This window comes from Apus apus, chromosome 11 (genome assembly GCF_020740795.1).
Source record: "Apus apus isolate bApuApu2 chromosome 11, bApuApu2.pri.cur, whole genome shotgun sequence".
NCBI lineage: Eukaryota > Metazoa > Chordata > Aves > Apodiformes > Apodidae > Apus > Apus apus.
Genome location: NC_067292.1, coordinates 1044051 through 1062849, shown reverse-complemented (window position 1 = coordinate 1062849; position 18799 = coordinate 1044051). Strand labels below are relative to the sequence as shown.

Here is an 18799-nt window from a genome sequence, read left to right as displayed (position 1 = left end):
GTCACTAAGGCTGGGGACCCACCCCCCCCACCCCGCCCCACGGGCACAGCTCTAGTACTCGACAGGTGGCATTTTTCCATTCCTTTGAGGTTTTTTCCCCTCACGCTCTTTATTTCTGCTTTTCCAGCCACCCAGGCGTTCCCACCCGCTGTGTCCACCGGCTCCCTGTGCTCCAGCCGTGCACAAATGCCCCTGACCTCACCGGCCACCACAAGCCGGGCTCCCCGTGTCAGGGATTCCCCGCAGTTCCTCACACTCGGTGCAGTGGATCCCAAGCCCAGGCTTCCCAGCAATGCCAGCACAGGCCAGGAAGGGGATATGCCAAGGAGGCTGGATCGGGCAAAGGCCAAGCGGATCCTCCAGATTAGGGGATGGTTTGCACCACCATTCCAGGATCTCCCTCGCTTGGAGGTGGTGACATCCCTGACACCATTCTGGAGACTCTCAACTGAGGCGGAAAAGCACGTGGAAATTCCTCCCGCATTAGGTTATCCAGGATACTCCCTCCCCTCCACCCCTGGCCAGGGGAGAAGGAAACACGAGGAGAAAAATCCATGTGTCAAATGGAAAACAGTAAAACTGGGAGGGAATTTTTATTGGCAAACAAAGGGAGATAAAAATACTGGGTGTGAGGGAGCAGGGGTGGCAGTGGAGAGGGGGTGGGGGACAGTGGCACCGCCATGTCCCACAGGAGGCAGGATGCAGAGCCACCCCCACGGCTGCTTCCTGGGCCGAGGGGAGAGCAGGGAGCGACTTGCTTTGGTTAAAATACTTTTCCCTATGAAATATTCAGGAGCAAAAGGGTGTTGCCCTTTTTCTGTCACGAGGTGCCAGAGCAGGTGGCAGGGCTGGGGCTCCTGAACGTCACCCACTGTCCCCTCAGCTCAGAGAGGCCACAGCAACAGCCTTACAGCCCTTCCAACACCACCGGGCTCTCCTGACTAGAAACATCCAGCTTTTCTGAGAAGCTCCGTAGCTCCTGCACCTACAACACACCTGGCTCCAGCCAGATGCAGCCACTCCAGCAGATCCCACCAGCCCAGGACAGGTTTCAGGATTCTGAGCAACTTGATTTCTTTCTCCTCAAAGCTCAGAAAAAGAGCATCCCTGGAGCCCTCTCCCAAGGGGAACAGAGCGAGTTTTCCCTCTGAGACACCTGGACAAAGCCATCCCGGGACCACCTGCCTCCTCCAACAGGCTTCCCTCAGGAAATGTGGCAGGTCCATCTCCTCAGCCTCCTGTCCTTGCCCCCCAAGGCTGCCAGCACCTCCTGTCCTCACACCCTCCAGCAAAGGTGTCATCCCTTTGGATCTCCCCAGCAGATCCCTTCCCACCCCAACTGCTCCAGGTCAGACAAGACCAGTGAGGATTCCACAGTTCCTGGGATGGTCTGGAGAGCAGTAGCTGAAGGAGCTGTGGTGGTGACACTGACACAGAGTGGGATCCACCATGGCAGAGCTAATTAGAGAAGGTGCTAATCTCCCCTGCTGGAGCCAGGAGAGAGCACTGGCAGGGCCGCAGCCTTGGCATCTCCATCAAGGCTCCCTTCCCACAGGGATCCTGGCCTGCCCCGGCCAATGAGGTGCTAACAGCACCCAGCCCTGGGAAATGAGCCTGGGATGGAGATTTCCAGAGGCAACACAGAACTACAAACCACTGGTTTACTCTCTGAATCTTCTCCACCGTATGAAAAGGAAGCAGGGATTCTGGGAGCAGGCAGTGGGCCTGGAACACAAGTGGCCTTGCTGTCCGGCTTCACCGAATCTTTGCCCGGTGTCATCATCCATGTTTTCAGGAAAAAGGTTTGATGTTCCACGTGCCAAAAGAAACACTGGCCAGGAAGGCACAAAGTACAGTCACGTTTGTGCTTTAGTCTTAACAAGCGAATTTATGGATTTTGATGAAGTGATTAGGGATGAAAGAAAACATTCCAGGGAACGGGGTCCGCACGTTGCTGCGGTCTCGTGTCTGTCCCAGTTCCAGTGGAAAAGCAAACAAGGAAATCCTCGGGGGCAGCAGGTCACCACGCTGCTCCCTCCCCGCTGCTGCAGCACAGGCTGTGGGGCAGTGGGCCCCTGCCCAGAGGCCTGCTCTGCAAGGACACGGGGCTGGTTTCTCCTGAGGCTTGATCACAGCAAGGGAAATGTTGCGGAGGATAATGAGATTGCTCTGCAAAATGCACAGAGGAACCCTCCAAAGCATCAGAGCTGCAGAGAAGGAAGCACGAAGGCACTTATTAAAAAAGTGTACCCAGTAGGTTGTAGAAAGTGGTGCTGTGAAGCAGTTTGAGGCAAGGTAAGGCCTTCATATGGAAATGGGGACAGGTAGGGACGGGCTGAGAAGAATCCAGTCGTTTTTGGCAGAACCAAGGGATGGGGAGGGCAGAAATGAGCCAAGAGATGGGCAGCCTGGTCTAAGCAAGAGGGCAGAGCGATCTTCACAGCCGCTCTTTGGGTGAGCTGATCCGTGACCACACTGGTCAAGGCCAGGCAGGAGGAGGTGGTGGCAACAGGGACACACAGTGATGAAACCCCAGGTCAGGTCACAGTACAGAGCCTGGCTGGAGGGAGTTCCCTCTTAGCACAGTAAGGTTGTGTGTCATGTCAGTGCAAGGAGCTAGGAACACTTCCAAGAGGATACAGCATCAGGGAAACACCTCCAATGACTGGAATAAGATACACAGAAAGGATGGAAAGACAAAGAATAGGCTCAATATTTGAGCTATGTTGAGACCAGGCTGTTGATGAGGTAACTGCAGAAGTTTCAGAACAACAGGCAAAGACTTTAATACGCACAGGTATCTGGTTAAGAGAATGTATGGACTTGTCCAACCAGGGAAGCCACCTAATTTGCACTTACAGAGGAGGTGTCTGTATTGCTGTGGTGTTGCTGGAGGGGAAGGTGCAAGGTCCGTGCTCTCCTGCCTGTCCCAAAGCCAGGGAGGAAAAGGAGACCAAGGATTTCAGGAGCAGCCTCACTGTGGCAGCTGCTTTGCTGACACTTAGTGTGGGAGAAGTCACTGCAGACTGTACCAGGAACAGTGGGGGATGAGGGTGAAGTGAAAGGAGACTTTGAGCATGCAGACGTTGCCGGGGGAAAGAAAGGAGCCAGTATAGATGGAAACACCGAGAGACAGAGACGTGTTCTGAGGCAGACAGTGTATGGCTGTCTCAATAAACGTGAGAAAGCAATACAGTTTAGTTCAGAGGGTGGCCACACAGAAGCTGGCAGTTCCCCACAGCAGTGTCACAAAAGCAGCAGCCATGCTGCACTGGCCACCAGGCTTCGGAGAGGCAGGAACCCCGGGGTGCTGTGCCAGGAGAGCGTGAGCAAGGGTGCTGAGGAGGGACTGAGCTCGTTGGGGAGCACCTGCCAGTAAAAGCTCTTAAGAAGACAAACACTGACACAGCGATGGGAACAGAGCCTCTTCCTGCACCGGGAAGAACCGCAGGAGGGAAAGTCACCACCAAACAGCACCAAGGAGGTGACCCATTACAGACAGACCAGGGGCTGCTAGGGGATATCCATTTCCTTCTCTCCAGTAACACACAGCACCCTTCTGTCCTACCAGAGAGAGACCTGGAAGATTTGTTTGACACACAACCTGGAATCTTCAGGGAGCAAACCTGTCCTTGTCCTGAAGTGCACCAGGACAGAGAGCAGAGTTAGTTACCCAACGTCTTTGAGCTGATCCATTTCCTGGACGGTACCACTGGGTACATCTCATTCCCAGAGATCCCAGCTTAGTGGCAAGGCAGCTATAGGAACATGCTTCACTTGAGCTCCTTTTAAAATTCCAGCTGCAACATACAACACAGATGTCAGGCTGCTCAAACTCCCTTTGCATGTGCCTTTAATCTTTAGCCAGTGTTGGGAGTAGCATTAGCACTTCTTACAACATCGGGCATTTCTGCCTCCTCAGCAGTTACACTGAAACAAAGTCCACTGTCCAGCATTACACCTGCACAAGTCTAAGAAAATAAATTCCGCAGCCATAAACATGAGTTCATAAATGAAAACCATTAGGTTTCCAAGTTGCTCAGGTTCCTGAGCTTTTAAACAGCCTCTCTGTCCCTAAACCGTTTCAAAGTGGATGGCAGGGAAGAGAGAACTTACCAAGTGATACACATCAGATCTGCAAGTAAACACTTTCCTTTAGAAACTGATAAAAACACAGCACTTGGAGGTGCTCCATGGGCTCAATTTAAAGACCTGTGAATGGCCATCGACTTTATACGTAGGCAGAAAAATCAAAACAAAAGCAGCAGCAAAGAAGCTGCTCTGGTTGGCAGTAGAATCAAAAGCCCTCCAAAGGAGTAACACAGCTCAGCCGAGGGACCCTGATGAATGATTCCTGCCCACGCACATCCTTACACCTTCCTGACGAAACGCCTGCTCCCTGTGCCTCCCTGCCCTGCCCCCTCTGCGGGCGGCTGGCACGGCCCCGGGCTGTGCGCTGGCTCGGGGGGGGACGCTGCAGCTCTGACCAGGGTGGCCAAGCTCACCCAGACGAGAGGGCTGAACTCACCCTCTGCAAGCTCAGAAGGCCGCAGCGTTCGGATCCTCCCTGCACGGATGGAAATCGCAGCCACCTTTGACAGGCGAGAAACGGTCCGGGGGGAGGTGAGATCCCTGAGGTCGGTGCTGGGCGAGGCAGGGACCGGGCCTTACGGCTTCCCCCTCACAGGGAACTCTGCTGCCACGTGCGGTAACTGAGCACCGGAGCCGCCCTGGCCGGAAGGACGAGCAGACGGTGCCAGGCCGGTCCCGGGCAGGACCAGGCGCCTCCCAGGCGATCCCGGGTTCAGCCGACGCATTCCCCTTCACCCGCCCCGAGGCCGGGCGGGGCAGTCACCGGGCCGGGCGCTGACACCGCGGAGCAGCCGCAGCGCGGGCAGCGGGACCGGGACCGGGACCGGCTCCTTCCCGCGCGCCCGCCCCGCGGCGCCGCCGCCCGCCGCTGATTGGCCGCGCGCCGCTCGCGAGAGGGGGCGGGCGGGCGGTTCCGCCCTCGCTACGGCGGCTGCCGGGGGCCAAGCCCGGCGTTCCGCGAAGTGCCGGCGGCCAGCATGGCGGGCGGGGAGCGCGCCGGGGCCGCGGGCTGCGCGGCGGGGGAGCCCGGGCCTGTCTTCACGCTGGAGGAGGTGGGGAAGCGGAACTCGAGCCGCGAGGCCTGGCTGGTTATCCACGGGCGCGTCTACGACGTGACCCGCTTCCTGGAGGAGGTGAGGGCGGGCGGGGCGGGGTCCCGGCCCGGCCCCCCGGGGGAAGGACGGGGCCTGGGGGCTGCGGGAGGAGGGGGGGACGTGCGGGGGGGCGGGCGGGGCTGAGGGGGAGCGGGGAGCGCGGGAGGGGGACGGGAGGCAGGGGAAAGGGGGTCGGGGGAGGAGGAGGGGGGTGGGCAGGGATCCTGGAGGGATTGGGGGGGGGAGGGGCTGCCACGGGGGGCAGGAACCGGGAACGGGCTCCGGGGGGTTGGAGCTTCTGTGTCCCCGAGGCAGCTGTCTGACCCCGAGCCGTGCGGCCCAGCGGCCCCGTTCTGCCCAGAGGGGCCCGGGAGGCTCCCTGCTGTGCTGGGTGCTCGGGGCAGCTCCTGCCCCTGCTCGGGGGAGCCTGCAAGAAACGGGAGGGCGATGGCGGGTCCTGCTGGCACAGGCCAGCCCAGGGCTTGTGCTGCTGCTCCTCGGAGTCGATGTCTGTGCTCTGAGGAACGTGCCTTTCGTGGGAGATGCAGCTCTCCCCGAGCCACTGTACTTCACCTTTGGTCTCACAGGGTAAACAGTCTCGGGCTAGATCAGTAGTTTCAATGTGATGTCTGTCGGGGCACCGCGGAAGTTCAAGGGGACAGCAGGGGTGACAGCATCTGCTCCCTGCGGCCTTCCCAGAGGGCTCCCTGCCCGCAGGGCTTGGAAGGGCTGCAGGCTCTGCTGTGATCCCCAGTTCTCTTGGACTTGGGAACAAAAGTTGCTTCTAGACTCAATGCTTTTTCACTTACAGTTTTGAGAAGGTCGAGAGTGGCTTCAATATTTGGAGCTGAAAACAAGGTGGGAAGAAACGGTGACACAGTTTCCAAGGGGTTTTACCTCATCTTAAAATAACACCAATGTCTGAAAGCTTGAATCGGCTCTGAGAGAACAGCCCCTCTTGGAACTTGCACTTGTTGCTACTTGCTGGCTTTGCTTGTCTGAGTTAGACTCTGGTTTTCCTGCGGGCACGTGTGATTGAAGTGTGTCTGCTGCGCAGTCAAAACGTATCATGACAAAGCTGCCTGGCTGAGGTGCAGAGGCATATCAGGTAGGAGGGAGTGATAACCTGGCAGCTCTCTGTCCCTGCCCTGACAGCTGGAGGTCGTGGCTTGCTGTGTGGCTTTTGGGTTTTATTTATCAAGTTGCACACAATCGATTTTGCTTGTTGGCTCCAGCACCATAACACTTCATTCAGGATCTGACCTGCACTTCGAGTTTTCACCCCAACGTTTATTTTAAGAGAGCCTCTAAGGTATTTCAGAGAACAAATTAGGGAGTGTTTCACTCCAGTAGCCTGAGCTGGGCTTTGCTGTAGCCAGTTCTGTGCTGCTGATAGTTTTATGGAGAAAAACCTCACTTTTGCAGGGCCATAAATGGGTCCTGGCTGCTGTGCTCACCAGCGTCCACTGTTGATCCTGCAGCAGTTTGCAGATGTCTCTGTGTCAGGTGCAGGATCTGCAGAGCTGCCCACTGAGCAGCTGATGTTCTTGGGGCTTTGATACCTGAAGGAGACTTGGGGCACCTGGCAGGCTGGGAAGACAAGGATGTGGGACAGTGGGATGGTGCCTGGTGGAGGTGAGGGCGTTTGGTGCTTCAGAGCAGCAGTGGTGTGAAGGACTCTCAGCTGGTCCTCAGCTGTTTGTTTTCCAGGAGAGCCTACAGGTCCATATGAGGGGAGGGACCAGTTGCACATGTAGGTATGTGCATGCTTGATGATCCAGGGGCTGGAGCAGCTCTCCTCTGGAAACAGGCTGGGGGTGCTCAGCCTGGAGAAGAGAAGGCTCCAGGGAGACCTGAGAGCACCTTCCAGTGCCTGAAGGGGCTCCAGGAAAGCTGGGGAGGGGCTTGGGACAAGGGCAGGGAGTGAGAGGGGAATGGATTAAAACTGGAAGAGGGGAGATTAATTTTGGACATTAGGAAGAAATTATTTGCAGTGAGGGTGGTGAGACCCTGGCCCGGGTTGCCCAGAGAAGCTGTGGCTGCCCCATCCCTGGCAGTGTTGAAGGGCAGGTTGGATGGGGCTTGGAGCAGCCTGGGCTGGTGGGAGGTGTCCCTGCCCATGGTGGGGATTGGATCTAGATGATCTTTAAGGTTCCTTCACACCCAAACCATTCTCTGATGATTCTGTGAAGCCTTCCCAGGACTGGCCCTCAGCCCCACCCTTCTGATTTGGTTTTGTCTCTTCCTTTTCAGAAATCACTTTTTTTCACCCATTATTCCCTCTCAAAGTAATTTTTTTTTTTTCCCCCAGTTTGCAACACTTTCAGTTTTCATGTTTTTCTGCAGGAGCTGTAGCTTTGGGAAGTTCTGTGGCAGTTTTGTGACTTCCTGTGTAAACAGTCTGGTTTTGCATTTGCTTGGGTATGACAAGGGGAGAATTGTCTGGCTGCAGTCATGGTTGTCTGGCCTGGCTGTCCTTTCAGGAACACTATAGGGCAAAATGGTTTGAAGTTTTTTTTTTCCTCTTGGCTTGGTGATTACAGTGGAGGACAGATGTGCATAAATAAATAACTTTTTCTTGCTTGTGGGTTTAGCAAGTACATAGAAAGGCTTCAGACCCAGAGACGTAGAGGAGTAAAACTGCTGTTCTTCCATGTGCACGGACTGGATGCCACTGGAGGCCAACATCCACTCTCTGCTCCTGTTAGTGCAGGTTTTTGTCTGCCCTTGTAGGCTGGATGATTGGAAAAGCAAGCTCTGATTATTTTTCCACCTGAAATGAGATTTCTGGTGGGACATTCCTGAGGAGATCTTCTAGAAGGCTTGCAGTGAGTGGCCGGATTTCAGCCCCGGGTTCTCGTGGATCTGGGCAAGTGTTCTGAGAATTGGGCAGTTGTTCTGAGTGATGTGCATGGACAACACACAGCACCCTGCCACTGCAGCCAGGCCTGGGCCTGTGAGCTGAAGGGGGCAGGAGGAATCTCGGGGTGATCTCTGGCTGCAGCCTGTGTTCCTGTTCTTGCCTTGGGCAGCGAAACGTGTCCGGTCCTGTCAGGAGCTCAGTCCCGGCCTCCCCAGCTGTGACTATTGCTTCCTTCTCCTTTTCTGTAGGGTGGCTGTTCTGCTGGGGCAGTCCCTGAGCTGTCTGAGATTGAGGGAGCCTGAGGGTTGGGGTGGGAGCAGTGGCAGCAGGATGGAGCAGTGGCAGCAGGGCCCATGCTCTGCTTCACAGCCCAGGCAGTGCAGAGCCTGACTGCCACCAGCAGTGCCCTGAGACCACAGACTTTACCCTTTGTGGCTGCTGAGAAAACTGCCTGTTGACTTTGTTACAATACCTGGACAATAAAGGGATTTATTCTGAATGAAGGGCTGTGATCTGAGGATTGCAGAGCTGGCTGCCCCAACTCACAGGAGTAAACAGCAGTGCTGTTCCTGTGTCCATAGTGAGTGTGTTTGGAGTGAGGTGTGAGAGCTGAGTGGGAATATTGAGACTTTTGGCAGCAAAACCAGCTGAGCTGAAGTAAGAGGGGCAGTGACAACTGCTCTGTGCCCATGGGAAGGAAAAGGGTATTATGGAGAGAAGCAGGTGTGTTACTCCTTGGATCTGAAATTGAGTCCAGTGTCTTTTCTACAGCTCCTGTAGCTGCTGGAGGCATTTCAGGCAGCAGGGAACAAGTCTCCTTGTCCCAACTAGCACCTTCAGTGCCTGTTGCTTGTTGCTCTGGAAAACTGGGTTAGTCCCTGTGTGCACTCAGGAGTCTGCCCACTTAATGGTTTAACTGGATTAGCTGATAGTTTGAACTATTTGTTCACATTCACACAGTAAAGAGCTTGTACTTTGCTGGCTTTATGGGTAGTGCTTCCCACTGTCAGGCTGTTCCTGGAATTATGGCACTGACAGTACTAGAGGAGAGCCCAGCCCATCAAGGGGAGCAGAACTGCACCAGGTTTTTGTGTCAGTTCATTCCCCTTGGTTTGACAGTGGTCTGTGACAGTCTGTCATCAACAGAAATGCCAGTGTCCTTGTGGAGTGTCCTGTGGATTTGGTGCTTTTGTTGTAACTTCTGTTCTCCACCCCTCACTACACAGTTACCTGCAGAGGGGCTGCCAGCCAAGTCATGGCTTCATTTGTAGTGTCTGAAGCAGAAGAACAAAATTTCCTCCACTGGTCTTACAGAATCCCAGAATGGATTGGGTTGGAAGGGACAGTTAAAGATCATCCAGTCCCACCCCCCTGCATGGGCAGGGACACCTCCCACCAGCCCAGGCTGCTCCAAGCCCCATCCAACCTGCCCTTCAGCACTGCCAGGGATGGGGCAGCCACAGGGTGAAGGCAGTGCTGTCTTGTGCTTCAGTAGCAGTTGGTTGCCTCAGGAAAGTTCTTAGAGGAAGTTGTGCAGGAAAGGCTGCTCTGCAAGCAAGGGAGCCTGATGGATGCAGTGAAGCCCCTGAAAAGCTAGACAAGGATGCCCTTTCTTTTGTAGGAATTCTGTGCCCAAATCTGTTACGGAATCACAGGAGGGGTGGCTTGGCTGCGGGGGGCAAAGCTCTGCTTCCCTCTGTACCTGGGGAGTCACCTCTTTGGAAGGGTTTTTATTACACAGCACACGTTGTTCTCTGAATTCCTGAAGGAGGGGTTGGGTAATTGAATCTCTAGGAGATTTTATTGATGTAGCTGGTGTGAAGAGGCTGGAAGGCAGGCTGCTGGTGCCCTCTGTGCCTTTTTGGCATCTAGCCCTTTGCTCACACGAAGTCTCCTCTTCCAGCATCCAGGTGGAGAAGAGGTCCTGCTCGAACAAGCTGGTAGAGATGCCACAGAGAGCTTTGAGGACGTTGGGCACTCCACAGATGCCAGGGAGATGCTGAAGCAGTACTACATCGGGGAGATCCACCCGGTAAGCACAGCGGCCGCCTCCAGGCACGGGCTGGGACCCTGCACAGGGTTGCTCCTTTGTGTAACCCACTAAACACAAACACCAGGTGTGTCTTGCAAAATTAGTTAGTAGTGAGTGGTTTTAGGCAATCTCTGTGTTGTCCAGGACTTCTGTTGAGGAAAGGGGATCTCTGGTGAGGGGGCAGGACTAAAGGAGGCTTCTCTTTCCATCATTCAGAACAAATTTCTCTCTACAATTAAACCGGGGCACTTAATGATTCTAATCTGTTCAGCTCCCTCCTTAGCTGGTGGTGCTGTAACTTCCCTGTGCCTTGTAATTTAGAGTTCAGGAGGGTGAGAGATCACACACAAACACCCGCTCCCTGCCTGTGGGTGCTGGAGGAACAACTCCTTTGAAAACCCAGTCCAGGCAATCACTCCTACGATGGGGACTGTGTACAGAACAATTCCCTCGTAAAGACTGCAGGCTGTTCTTGAACTCAGTGCTTATCTTTGTTTCTCCTTTTTTTTTATTTCCTTGACAGCACGATCGTAAAAAGGAGGGCTCTAAGGTAAGCAGCTAGTGTCTCACTTTTCCATTTTAATTTAATGCTGTGGAAATGATATTATACTCACAAATCAACAAAGTTGTCACACTCTTTCTTTTCCCCCTGGTGCTTTTGGCTGTATGTTTACACAAGCTACAGTAATGACTAAATCTTCCAAGCAAATTATACCTTTGTTTTTGTTCTGAAGCTCAGCAGTCACCTCAGTGTGAAATTGGAAGTGTTTGTACCTCTCTCCCCTGACATCAGTGATATTTCTACCCCTTGAGCCACAGACCATTTTTTTGCGTTCTCGCCGTGTCCTGAGCACTGAGCTGTTTGTGTTGTTGCATCCAAGCCTGGAGACAGGCACAACCACTGTGGGGCTGGCCCTGGAACAAGAATTCTCTGTTAACTGCCCTAGTAATCAGTGGTGTTGCTTAAAACTCAGGTACTCCTGGATTAGAACAGGGCACAGTGTTGCAAAAATGCTTTGGAAATGGCTGGGGGGAGGGAAGTGGTAACAAACAGAATCCATCTGAGGGGTGAACACGTGCTGGGCAGCTGGCTGCTCTTCTCACCTGGCTTGGAGGCTTGGGCCAGGCACAGCTCTGCCTTCAACGGAGCTTTCATTAGGGGCTGTTCAAAGCTGGGACACATGCAGAGAGGCAGGAATTGAGGGGAACTGTCAATAGAGCGTGTGGCAACTGGGGCCCTTGGGAGTGTCTGTGTGCTGTGTCAGCCACAGAAACAGTAACTCAGCCTGGGTGAAGCCCACCTAGAAACAGAATTATTTGGGTTGGAAGGGACTGTAAAGATCATCTAATTCCAACCCCCCTGCCATGGACAGGGACACCTCCCACCAGCCCAGGTTGCTCCAAGCCCCATCCAACCTGCCCTTCAACACTGCCAGGGATGGGGCAGCCACAGCTTCCCTGGGCAACCTGGGCAAGGGTCTCACCACCCTCATAGTGAAGAACTTCTTCCTAATGTGCAACCAAAATCTTCTCTTTCCAGTGTAAAGGACACAAATACAGATGTCCACACTTTTCAACTGGGATGATTCTCAGAACAATCAGCAAATACATGTTTTGCATTCTTTTCTAGTTAAAGCAACACTTGGCTTTCCAAGCCAGATTCCCTTCTGCCATAGCACCATATAGAAAGCATCCTTTAGTAGGTGTTGGATAGTAGATTTGGCAAGACTCCCAAGTTCTAACACTGCTGCTAACACAGGACCAACTGATTACTTGGGTATTCGCCCTAAAATGTATTGTTTGGTTCAACCCCTTTCATAAACAGAACCACGTGCCTGCAATCTGCATGGAAATAAGCAGTAATCTGAGCAGCTCCCTTGGATAGGAGTAATTTTTTTTTCTTCAAATATTTTTCTCCTCTGAGGAGAAAGGCCAGTGAGTTCTGTCCAGCTGAGGTCTTTCTCCACTGTACAATATCTGCTTAAAGGGCAGGCCCAAGTATAATATAAAATAGCAGCAAGAGATAAAGTCAGCAGTGTAACAATAAATGGGGAGAACCACACAAAAGCCAGCTGTACATGTGCAGTCCTGAGAGGCAGGTCCCCACAGAGGTGTCCATCTTTAGCATCCTGTGTGTAACAGACCACGTGGTGAGGTGCTGAGCATGGCCTGTCCTCCAGAGGGGGGGCAGTTTCCAGTGGGATGCTGATGACAGGGGGAGGGATTGGATTGATGGAAAGAATGTGGAGGTGAGGACAAGGGCAAACATCCCCAGAAACATCCGCACTAGTGACAGAGGGTGTTGGGGGAGGAGGGGAGGGTTATTTTTCCTCTGTATCTGTAATCACATGTTCAGTCTTGTTAGTCTTATTAGCACTTGTTTAATGTGGTAGTGTTCTGTTTGTTTTTTTTTCCCCTCTGCTAACTCCCTCTTTCCCCCTTCAGGATCCAAGTGTGACATCCTCAGGCCAAGCAAGGTATAGTATCCTCTTAAAATAGGAGTAAGAAATTGAGGGCTCAGGACTCTGTAGAACTGCATTTTAACTCTAATGGGCAGGGGGGGGGGGAAAAACCCCAAGGATGTTACTGTGCCATCCTTCAGTCAGCAGAGCCCAAACTAAGTGGCCAGGCTGCAGCACACCGAGGTAGCAGCCAGGGTGTGCATTTTTTTGGAGGATGTTTACCATGACCAGCCCTGTTAGTAGAAAATACAGGAATCCTCCCAGCAGAACAGGGCCCTGGGCACTGGGAGCTGAGGCAGAACTTTTCTGCTAAGGAGGCTGCTAAAGGTGAGCCTGTGGCCTCTGGTCTGGGAGTGAGGAAGATTTATTGTGGGGTGGCTGTAGCAATTTGCAGCCTTGAGACAACTCAGCTGTTTGTATAGCACAAATTACAGTCTGACTTATTTCAGGAAAAAAAAAACAAAGCACAAAAACCCAACCACCAACAAAAACCCCAAATTGGTTTCTGTGTGTGCCAGGCTGGGGACGTCAGCAGTTCAGCTGGGCCCCTGCAGGCAGAGGGGCCTCAGGCAGGGGCAGAGACCGCAGCGTGGGGCGGCTGGAGCTGCTCTGTGAGCTGAGGGCAGTGGTCCCAAGAGATCCCCAGATGGAAACAGACCTGTCAGAAGTGCTGAACATCTTGAATTAATTATTAACTTGATGCTTTATGTTGTGTGTGTTTTGTTTTTCTCCCTGTAGTTTCTGGTCAACTTGGCTAATCCCCATCGTCGGAGCGCTGGTCCTAGGATTAATGTATCGCTATTACATGCTGGATGGGAGAACCTCCTGAACTGACCTTGCTGGGACCTCAGAGAGCCTGAAACGGAGGGTGTGAGGGACAGTGCATGCATGCAGCACCTGGAGTTCTGCTTCCCTTAACCCTTCCTGCCTCGCTTTCAGCTTTGAGTCTGCCAAGTGATGTTGATATCCATGGGACCAAGCTAATACCAAACTCTCTCCTAACTCTGGGACCCACCAGCCTGTCGCCCTTCCCTCTCGTGGTGGTGGGGCAAGTCAACTTCCCAGTATTCCCTGACATTTCAGGGTGGTCTCCCTCGTGTGTGCGTGCTCGTGCGCCGCTCCCTCGTGCTCTCTCGCTCTCTGAAGTCAACCCCAGACAAACCTTTTCCTTTCAATGCCTTTTCATTAAGCCAGACAACATGACCCAGCTGCTGGTGGGCCTGTGGGTGTCCCCCTGTCCTCCTCACAGCGCTGGCAGAACTAAACTGCAAGTTGTCTACAGTCCTTTCCAGAAAAGATGTCCGGAGATTCGGTTCCGCCGTAACTTTCCCAGTGCATGCAGGCAACACTAACTGGGGCAGCAGGAAGCTGTTAGCTTTGCTACCTCTTGTTGTACATGTCTGTTTTTAACGGTTAAACAAATACATGGATTTTAAAAGCAATTCTGTTCATTTTGTACTATTTGTACTTGTCCCTTTAAGGTGTATATTCTGTGACACAATTTATACCTTGAATCCTGGTTTGTTCGGGTGCTTTTGTGCTGCGTGCGGCCGTGCCAGGAACGGGAGCTGACACGTGGCTTCCCAACATGCAGATTTTTCTCTCTCCCTGAGGTCTTGGTCCAAACTATGTATTGGAAACAGAACTTGTTCTCACTTACTGCAAATGTGCACCAGATGGGGGGGGAAACAAACAAATCCCATCTCTTCTCTCTAAATGAAAAGGGAGAATAAATCCATTTGGGGATGATGGTGGATTTGTCTTTGAACAGAGGAGGATGTTTCTCTCTCCAGCAGTGTGGAGGTGTGTAAGGTGTGCTTTGTGCTCTGAGGCATGATGCTTTCCAGCTCTACCAGCACATGGGTCTGTGGCTTTGGGATCTACTAAATAAAGGGAACTTATGTCTGGGTCCCTGATACCCTCAGGGGTGCTGTACAACACTGCTGGGACACTGCTTCCTAACGCCAGTGTCACAGCAAAGCTCTGATGATCCATTCTGATGATCAAAGGAGGGAAGTGGTCTGCTGGGGTCCTGCCTCTTCTCACTCCTCTTCTGGCTGGCTGAGTGATGGGTCCCACAGGTGTGAAACTGCTCAGTCAACACAGGAGGCATTAAGAAAGCTTGTTTATGTGAGGATTAAGACAGACAATTCCAAATCTCTGTCCTTAGGCTGAACTTCTCATACAATGCAGGTGCTGTCTTGCCTTCCCCCCCACCAGAAAGCTGCTGGGGAAGGGGAAGCTGGGCCTGCACCTTGCTTCCTTCAGGTGCTTCAGGGAAGGAGCTGAGTGAAGAGCTGTAAACGCAAGCACAGAGGCAGGTTCCACAGTTACCAGCCACATTCCGGCTGCCTCGGGAATCCTGGCAGAACTGTGCTGGTCTCTGCTGTCTCTCCACAGACCCCAGTTCCATGACAAAGCAGAATGTAGCTGTTCTCTGGGTTGGTGGTTATCCAGTATCTTGTATTTTCTCAACCTGACAAACTCCTGTCACCTTTATTTGAGGCTCAGGGTCTCCACTGCACCTTGGTGGGAATTCTGATCAGGCAAAAGGATTTGGGGGGGAGGTTCAGCAGCTTCTTGTTGCTTTCCCAGAACAATCCCCCACTCCACTAACATTGATGGGGGGAAACCTGGTAATAAGAGCACTGCCTCAGTGTCTGGGAACTGGGGAGTAACTGGAATTTTGGACAATGACAGCTTGTGGATGCAGTGCAGTTTAAGTGGGAAAATGTTGGTCCTGACAACTGTTCTGATTAGAATTATGGTAATTAGTTAAAGCCAAGGAAATGCTGAGCCATGGCAGAGGCAGGATTTCTCTTCCTGACAGTAGAGGAAAACATTTTTTAGTAGTTGGCATCTGGAAAAGCTGAGCCCGTGCCACAGGTGACCTGCAGAGTCGTGCCCAAGCCGTGCCACGGCTCTGGGGTGAGGGGAGGGCAGCAGCCTGGGGGCGTGCCCTGTGCAAGCAATGAGCCCCCACTGTTGGGGTGAATGGGGTTTCCTGCACTATTTGGTGATTAAATGTGGATTGTTATTAAGTCTGCAGTTATTTAGGGTTACGCAGCCCTTCTCCTGTCCCACAGCTGCCTGTTTGAAATGCAGATCCCTGCCAGCAGCTGCTGTGTTTACATTGCTAAGGGCTATCCTGCTTCTCCAGCCTGAGGTCTGCTCTCACCTCAGCAGCTGCTGGTTCTGTCCCGCCTTTCCCACTTTCCCCCAATTCTAATGGGACTTTCAATCATCCCATGCCACCAGCTATGCTCTGGCAGCATATGGGAGCATTGGCTCTTCACCACAAGAAGAGTATGTCGGAGGGTTGTTTTCAATGAAAAGATGAAAGAGACCATGAAACTCACCTCTTATTTACATATATACTTATGAAAGAAGGTACCATCCTGCTCCCACGGCCATCAGCAGAATCTGCCTCTTAACAATTTGCCTAATTGTGGCTCTCATGGTAGTTGCAGCAGCCTCAGGGCAGTGGAACCTGGTTAAGTCATTCCAGGAGGGAGCAAGAGAGCAGCAAGGCAGTGAACTGGCAGCCACTGACTTGATCAAAGGGCCAGGAGAAGTCACTGGAAACCTTCTGCTTTGATCCTAGATTTTAGCTGAAATAATCTAGGGAAAACAGGCCATTATCTGGGATGGAAGTGGAGGTTTTGGGGCAGGGGGCACTTAGTAACCAGTGTTGGATAATTCACAAGTCCCCTCAGCATCCCATCCCTCGTGAGGTTCCTGGGTGCTGAAGCTGTTCTGTGGTCTGGGAAGGAGATCCTGTGGCCACAGGACCAGACATCCTTGGTGTGCTTGTAAGAAAATATGGAGGAGGTTTGGGAATTATTTTCTTGGCAAGAGCTGTTTAGCCATAAACTTTATTTATCTTTGATCAAGAGGAATTGGATCCAAAATCCACAGAAATAAAGAGAAGACTTCTGAACTACTTTTAAATCTGCTTCCAAGTACTGCGGGGTCAACACCAAGTACAGGCTGGATTCTCCAAGCACGGAGGAGAATTTGCAGGGACTCCCAGACAGGGATGATAAAAAATTAGGGGAGTCCAACTGCTCCGGCACCTCTTGTCAGTCCCACAGCTCAGCCCCGGCCCTTTGCTGGGGAAGGGACACGGGGGCAGTTCAGGGCAGGAGGAAAATCACCCGAGGAGGTGACACAGCAATGGCTGTCTTGGTCCGTCTGCACCCTCCTGTCTTCATCTCTAATGAAACTGGCCAGTGTTAGCATTTTAGTTGTTCCCCATCAGTAACTCTCCAATTAGTGTTGTATTTCTTTTCTCCTCTGATTACTATTTTTACATTAAAGAGGATTTTTTCATACTTCCTCAAAAGAAGCACCAGCTGGAGAAACAAGTGCCTTCAGACATCCTGATGGCTGTGGTTGGTCCTGCTCTATACTCCCAGCCCCATCCCCAGCAGCTGCTGTGGCACCAGCCAAAGCCACCACTGCTGTCACACGGTGCCATCCGCTTGTGCCATTCCCTGTACCTCTGCATGCTCATGAGCAGCTTCTTATTTCCCTTCTTCACTGATTCAAAGCATAATTAGCATAAATACCATCTTGTATTGATTTCCAAGCCATACCCAGAGCTCTGGGGGGAAAACCAGCCCATAGGTGCACCCCTGGATCAGGTCCTAGCCACGGGGTCTGCAGCGCCGGCGTGGCTTCCTGCAGGAACAGGATTGTTATCTCAGGGCCAAATTCCCTGTGAGGCTGCAGCAGCCCCAGAGCTGGTGGGACACGCCCCGGTCAGGCTCTGCAGCACCCAGGCTGGAGTCCAGCTCTGTGGGATGCTCAGACACCGCAGAGCAGCAGCACCCAAGAAGAGCTGTGCCAGTTGTGACAGTTCCCCTCTGCCAGGGAGGCCCTGGCTGGGGCTGAACCGGGGCTGCTGCCTCTGGGGAAGGAGAAAACCTGCAGCTCCTGGTGCTGGGAAGGACGGTGCTGTCACTCCCCTGTGGGCACAGGCAGCCCCCAGCACCCCGCCCTGCTTGCCTGGGACGGGCAGGATTTTGGGAATTCAGGGCTTTAGGGTCTCAGCACTGCTGAGCTCCCCTCCAGCCCCCAGTTGGTGACATGAAGGTTTTCTTGGCAATGACACCATTCTGTAGGGAGTTAATTTTTAGTGAGGACAACTGACAAAGGGGACAAAATGTTTAACTTGGACAAGATGTGCAGAGAAGTCACCAACCTGGTTTGTGTAGCCGAGCACAACAGACATCCCCTGTGTCCTCGAAGGGGGCTGTGACCCAGTGGGACCACAGATGCCCCCTGGATTTAGATGCAGTTTGGTGCAGAGACGCTGCCATGGCTTTATGCCTGGGATGGAATGGGAAGACCCATTTCTTTAATTGCTTTTAAATGGGCCCTTTTTCTCTTTTAAAAACCCTTAAGAACCAGTCAAGTACCCAGGAAAGCAGCAAATCACGCACACCAGCTCCTTGTCCTTAAAACTGAACCTTGTCCAGCTGCCAGTCCCACAGCCTGGGATCCCAGTCACCCCATTCCAGCACAGGGATATGGAGCCTCTGGTGTCTCACATCAGTTGTGCCATGTGGCAATCCGGGCAGCTGGAGCCACCCCGTGCCTCCATCACGAGGGTGAAGGTAACAGCCGGTGTCACGCGCTCCCTGTCGTCTCTTCTCCCGGGACACCACTAACAGAAATTACTATAAAACAAGTTTCCTGCCAACCTCAGCAGCTGTAATGAGTCAGGAAGCAGTAATCTGGGACTAGGGGAACTGTTGACAGAGCCTAATTATTTTCTGACAGTCTTCCTAACACGGTTAGAAAATAAAACACCTACATGGGCTTAGAAATTGCAAATGGGATGAGCAATATTGCACATGCACCTGCTAATTTGTCCCCAGGATCCTGGTTTGGACTCCTTCCCCCTCACACCTGCTGCTACCCAACTGCTCATGCAGGGAGAGAACTTCATTGTAAAAAGAGAAAATACCTTAATTACAGAGAACACACAACTTTTCATGGGGAGTCTCCTTTTGCAGTGTTAGTTGGTGAGGACTGTTGTGTATTTTAGTTATATTTATTTAGTATATTATAACTGCAAAATCAAGGTGTGTGCAGAACATGCTGCCACATCCCACAGACTCATGGAGGTGCCATCTCGGTCACGTCCCTGGCTGCTCCTCGATTCATCCCCATCTCTGACCGGAGCCAGACAAGGCTCTCCCTCTGCCTGCCAAGCAGCAGGCACCAGCACCAGGGAAAAATGTGTGAA

The 18799-nt window shown here is 52.7% G+C and overlaps 1 protein-coding gene and 1 long non-coding RNA gene across 3 annotated transcripts; one reads left to right on the top strand and one right to left on the bottom strand.

Annotated features, from left to right (window-relative positions):
* Positions 1-559: 559 nt before the first annotated feature.
* Positions 560-4913, bottom strand: LOC127389224 (uncharacterized). The gene is made up of 2 exons (XR_007890587.1): positions 4529-4913; positions 560-2207 (listed from the first exon to the last, which is right to left on the bottom strand). It is a non-coding gene; the product is annotated as an uncharacterized LOC127389224 (long non-coding RNA).
* Positions 4914-5024: 111 nt separating this feature from the next.
* On the top strand, positions 5025-13985 carry LOC127389223 (cytochrome b5). Of its 2 annotated transcripts, none has more exons than XM_051629520.1 (5): positions 5025-5225; positions 9953-10081; positions 10605-10631; positions 12527-12558; positions 13282-13985. In XM_051629520.1, the coding sequence occupies exons 1-5, from the start codon at positions 5070-5072 to the stop codon at positions 13370-13372; spliced, it is 435 nt and encodes a 144-aa protein (XP_051485480.1). In that variant the 5' UTR covers positions 5025-5069; the 3' UTR covers positions 13373-13985. The 2 variants fall into 2 exon arrangements, with proteins under 2 accessions (XP_051485480.1, XP_051485482.1); XM_051629522.1 differs by lacking the exon at positions 5025-5225 and adding an exon at positions 5528-5774.
* The last annotated feature ends 4814 nt before the right edge of the window (positions 13986-18799 follow it).

What these genes read in the sequence shown, in the direction of transcription:
- LOC127389223 (XM_051629520.1), top strand. Translation starts at nt 5,070, where the DNA reads ATGGCGGGCGGGGAGCGCGCCGGGGCCGCGGGCTGCGCGGCGGGGGAG. An exon ending in TGACCCGCTTCCTGGAGGAG is followed by an intron (nt 5,226 to 9,952) that starts GTGAGGGCGGGC and finishes CTCCTCTTCCAG; the next exon opens with CATCCAGGTGGAGAAGAGGT. An exon ending in GTAAAAAGGAGGGCTCTAAG is followed by an intron (nt 10,632 to 12,526) that starts GTAAGCAGCTAG and finishes TTCCCCCTTCAG; the next exon opens with GATCCAAGTGTGACATCCTC.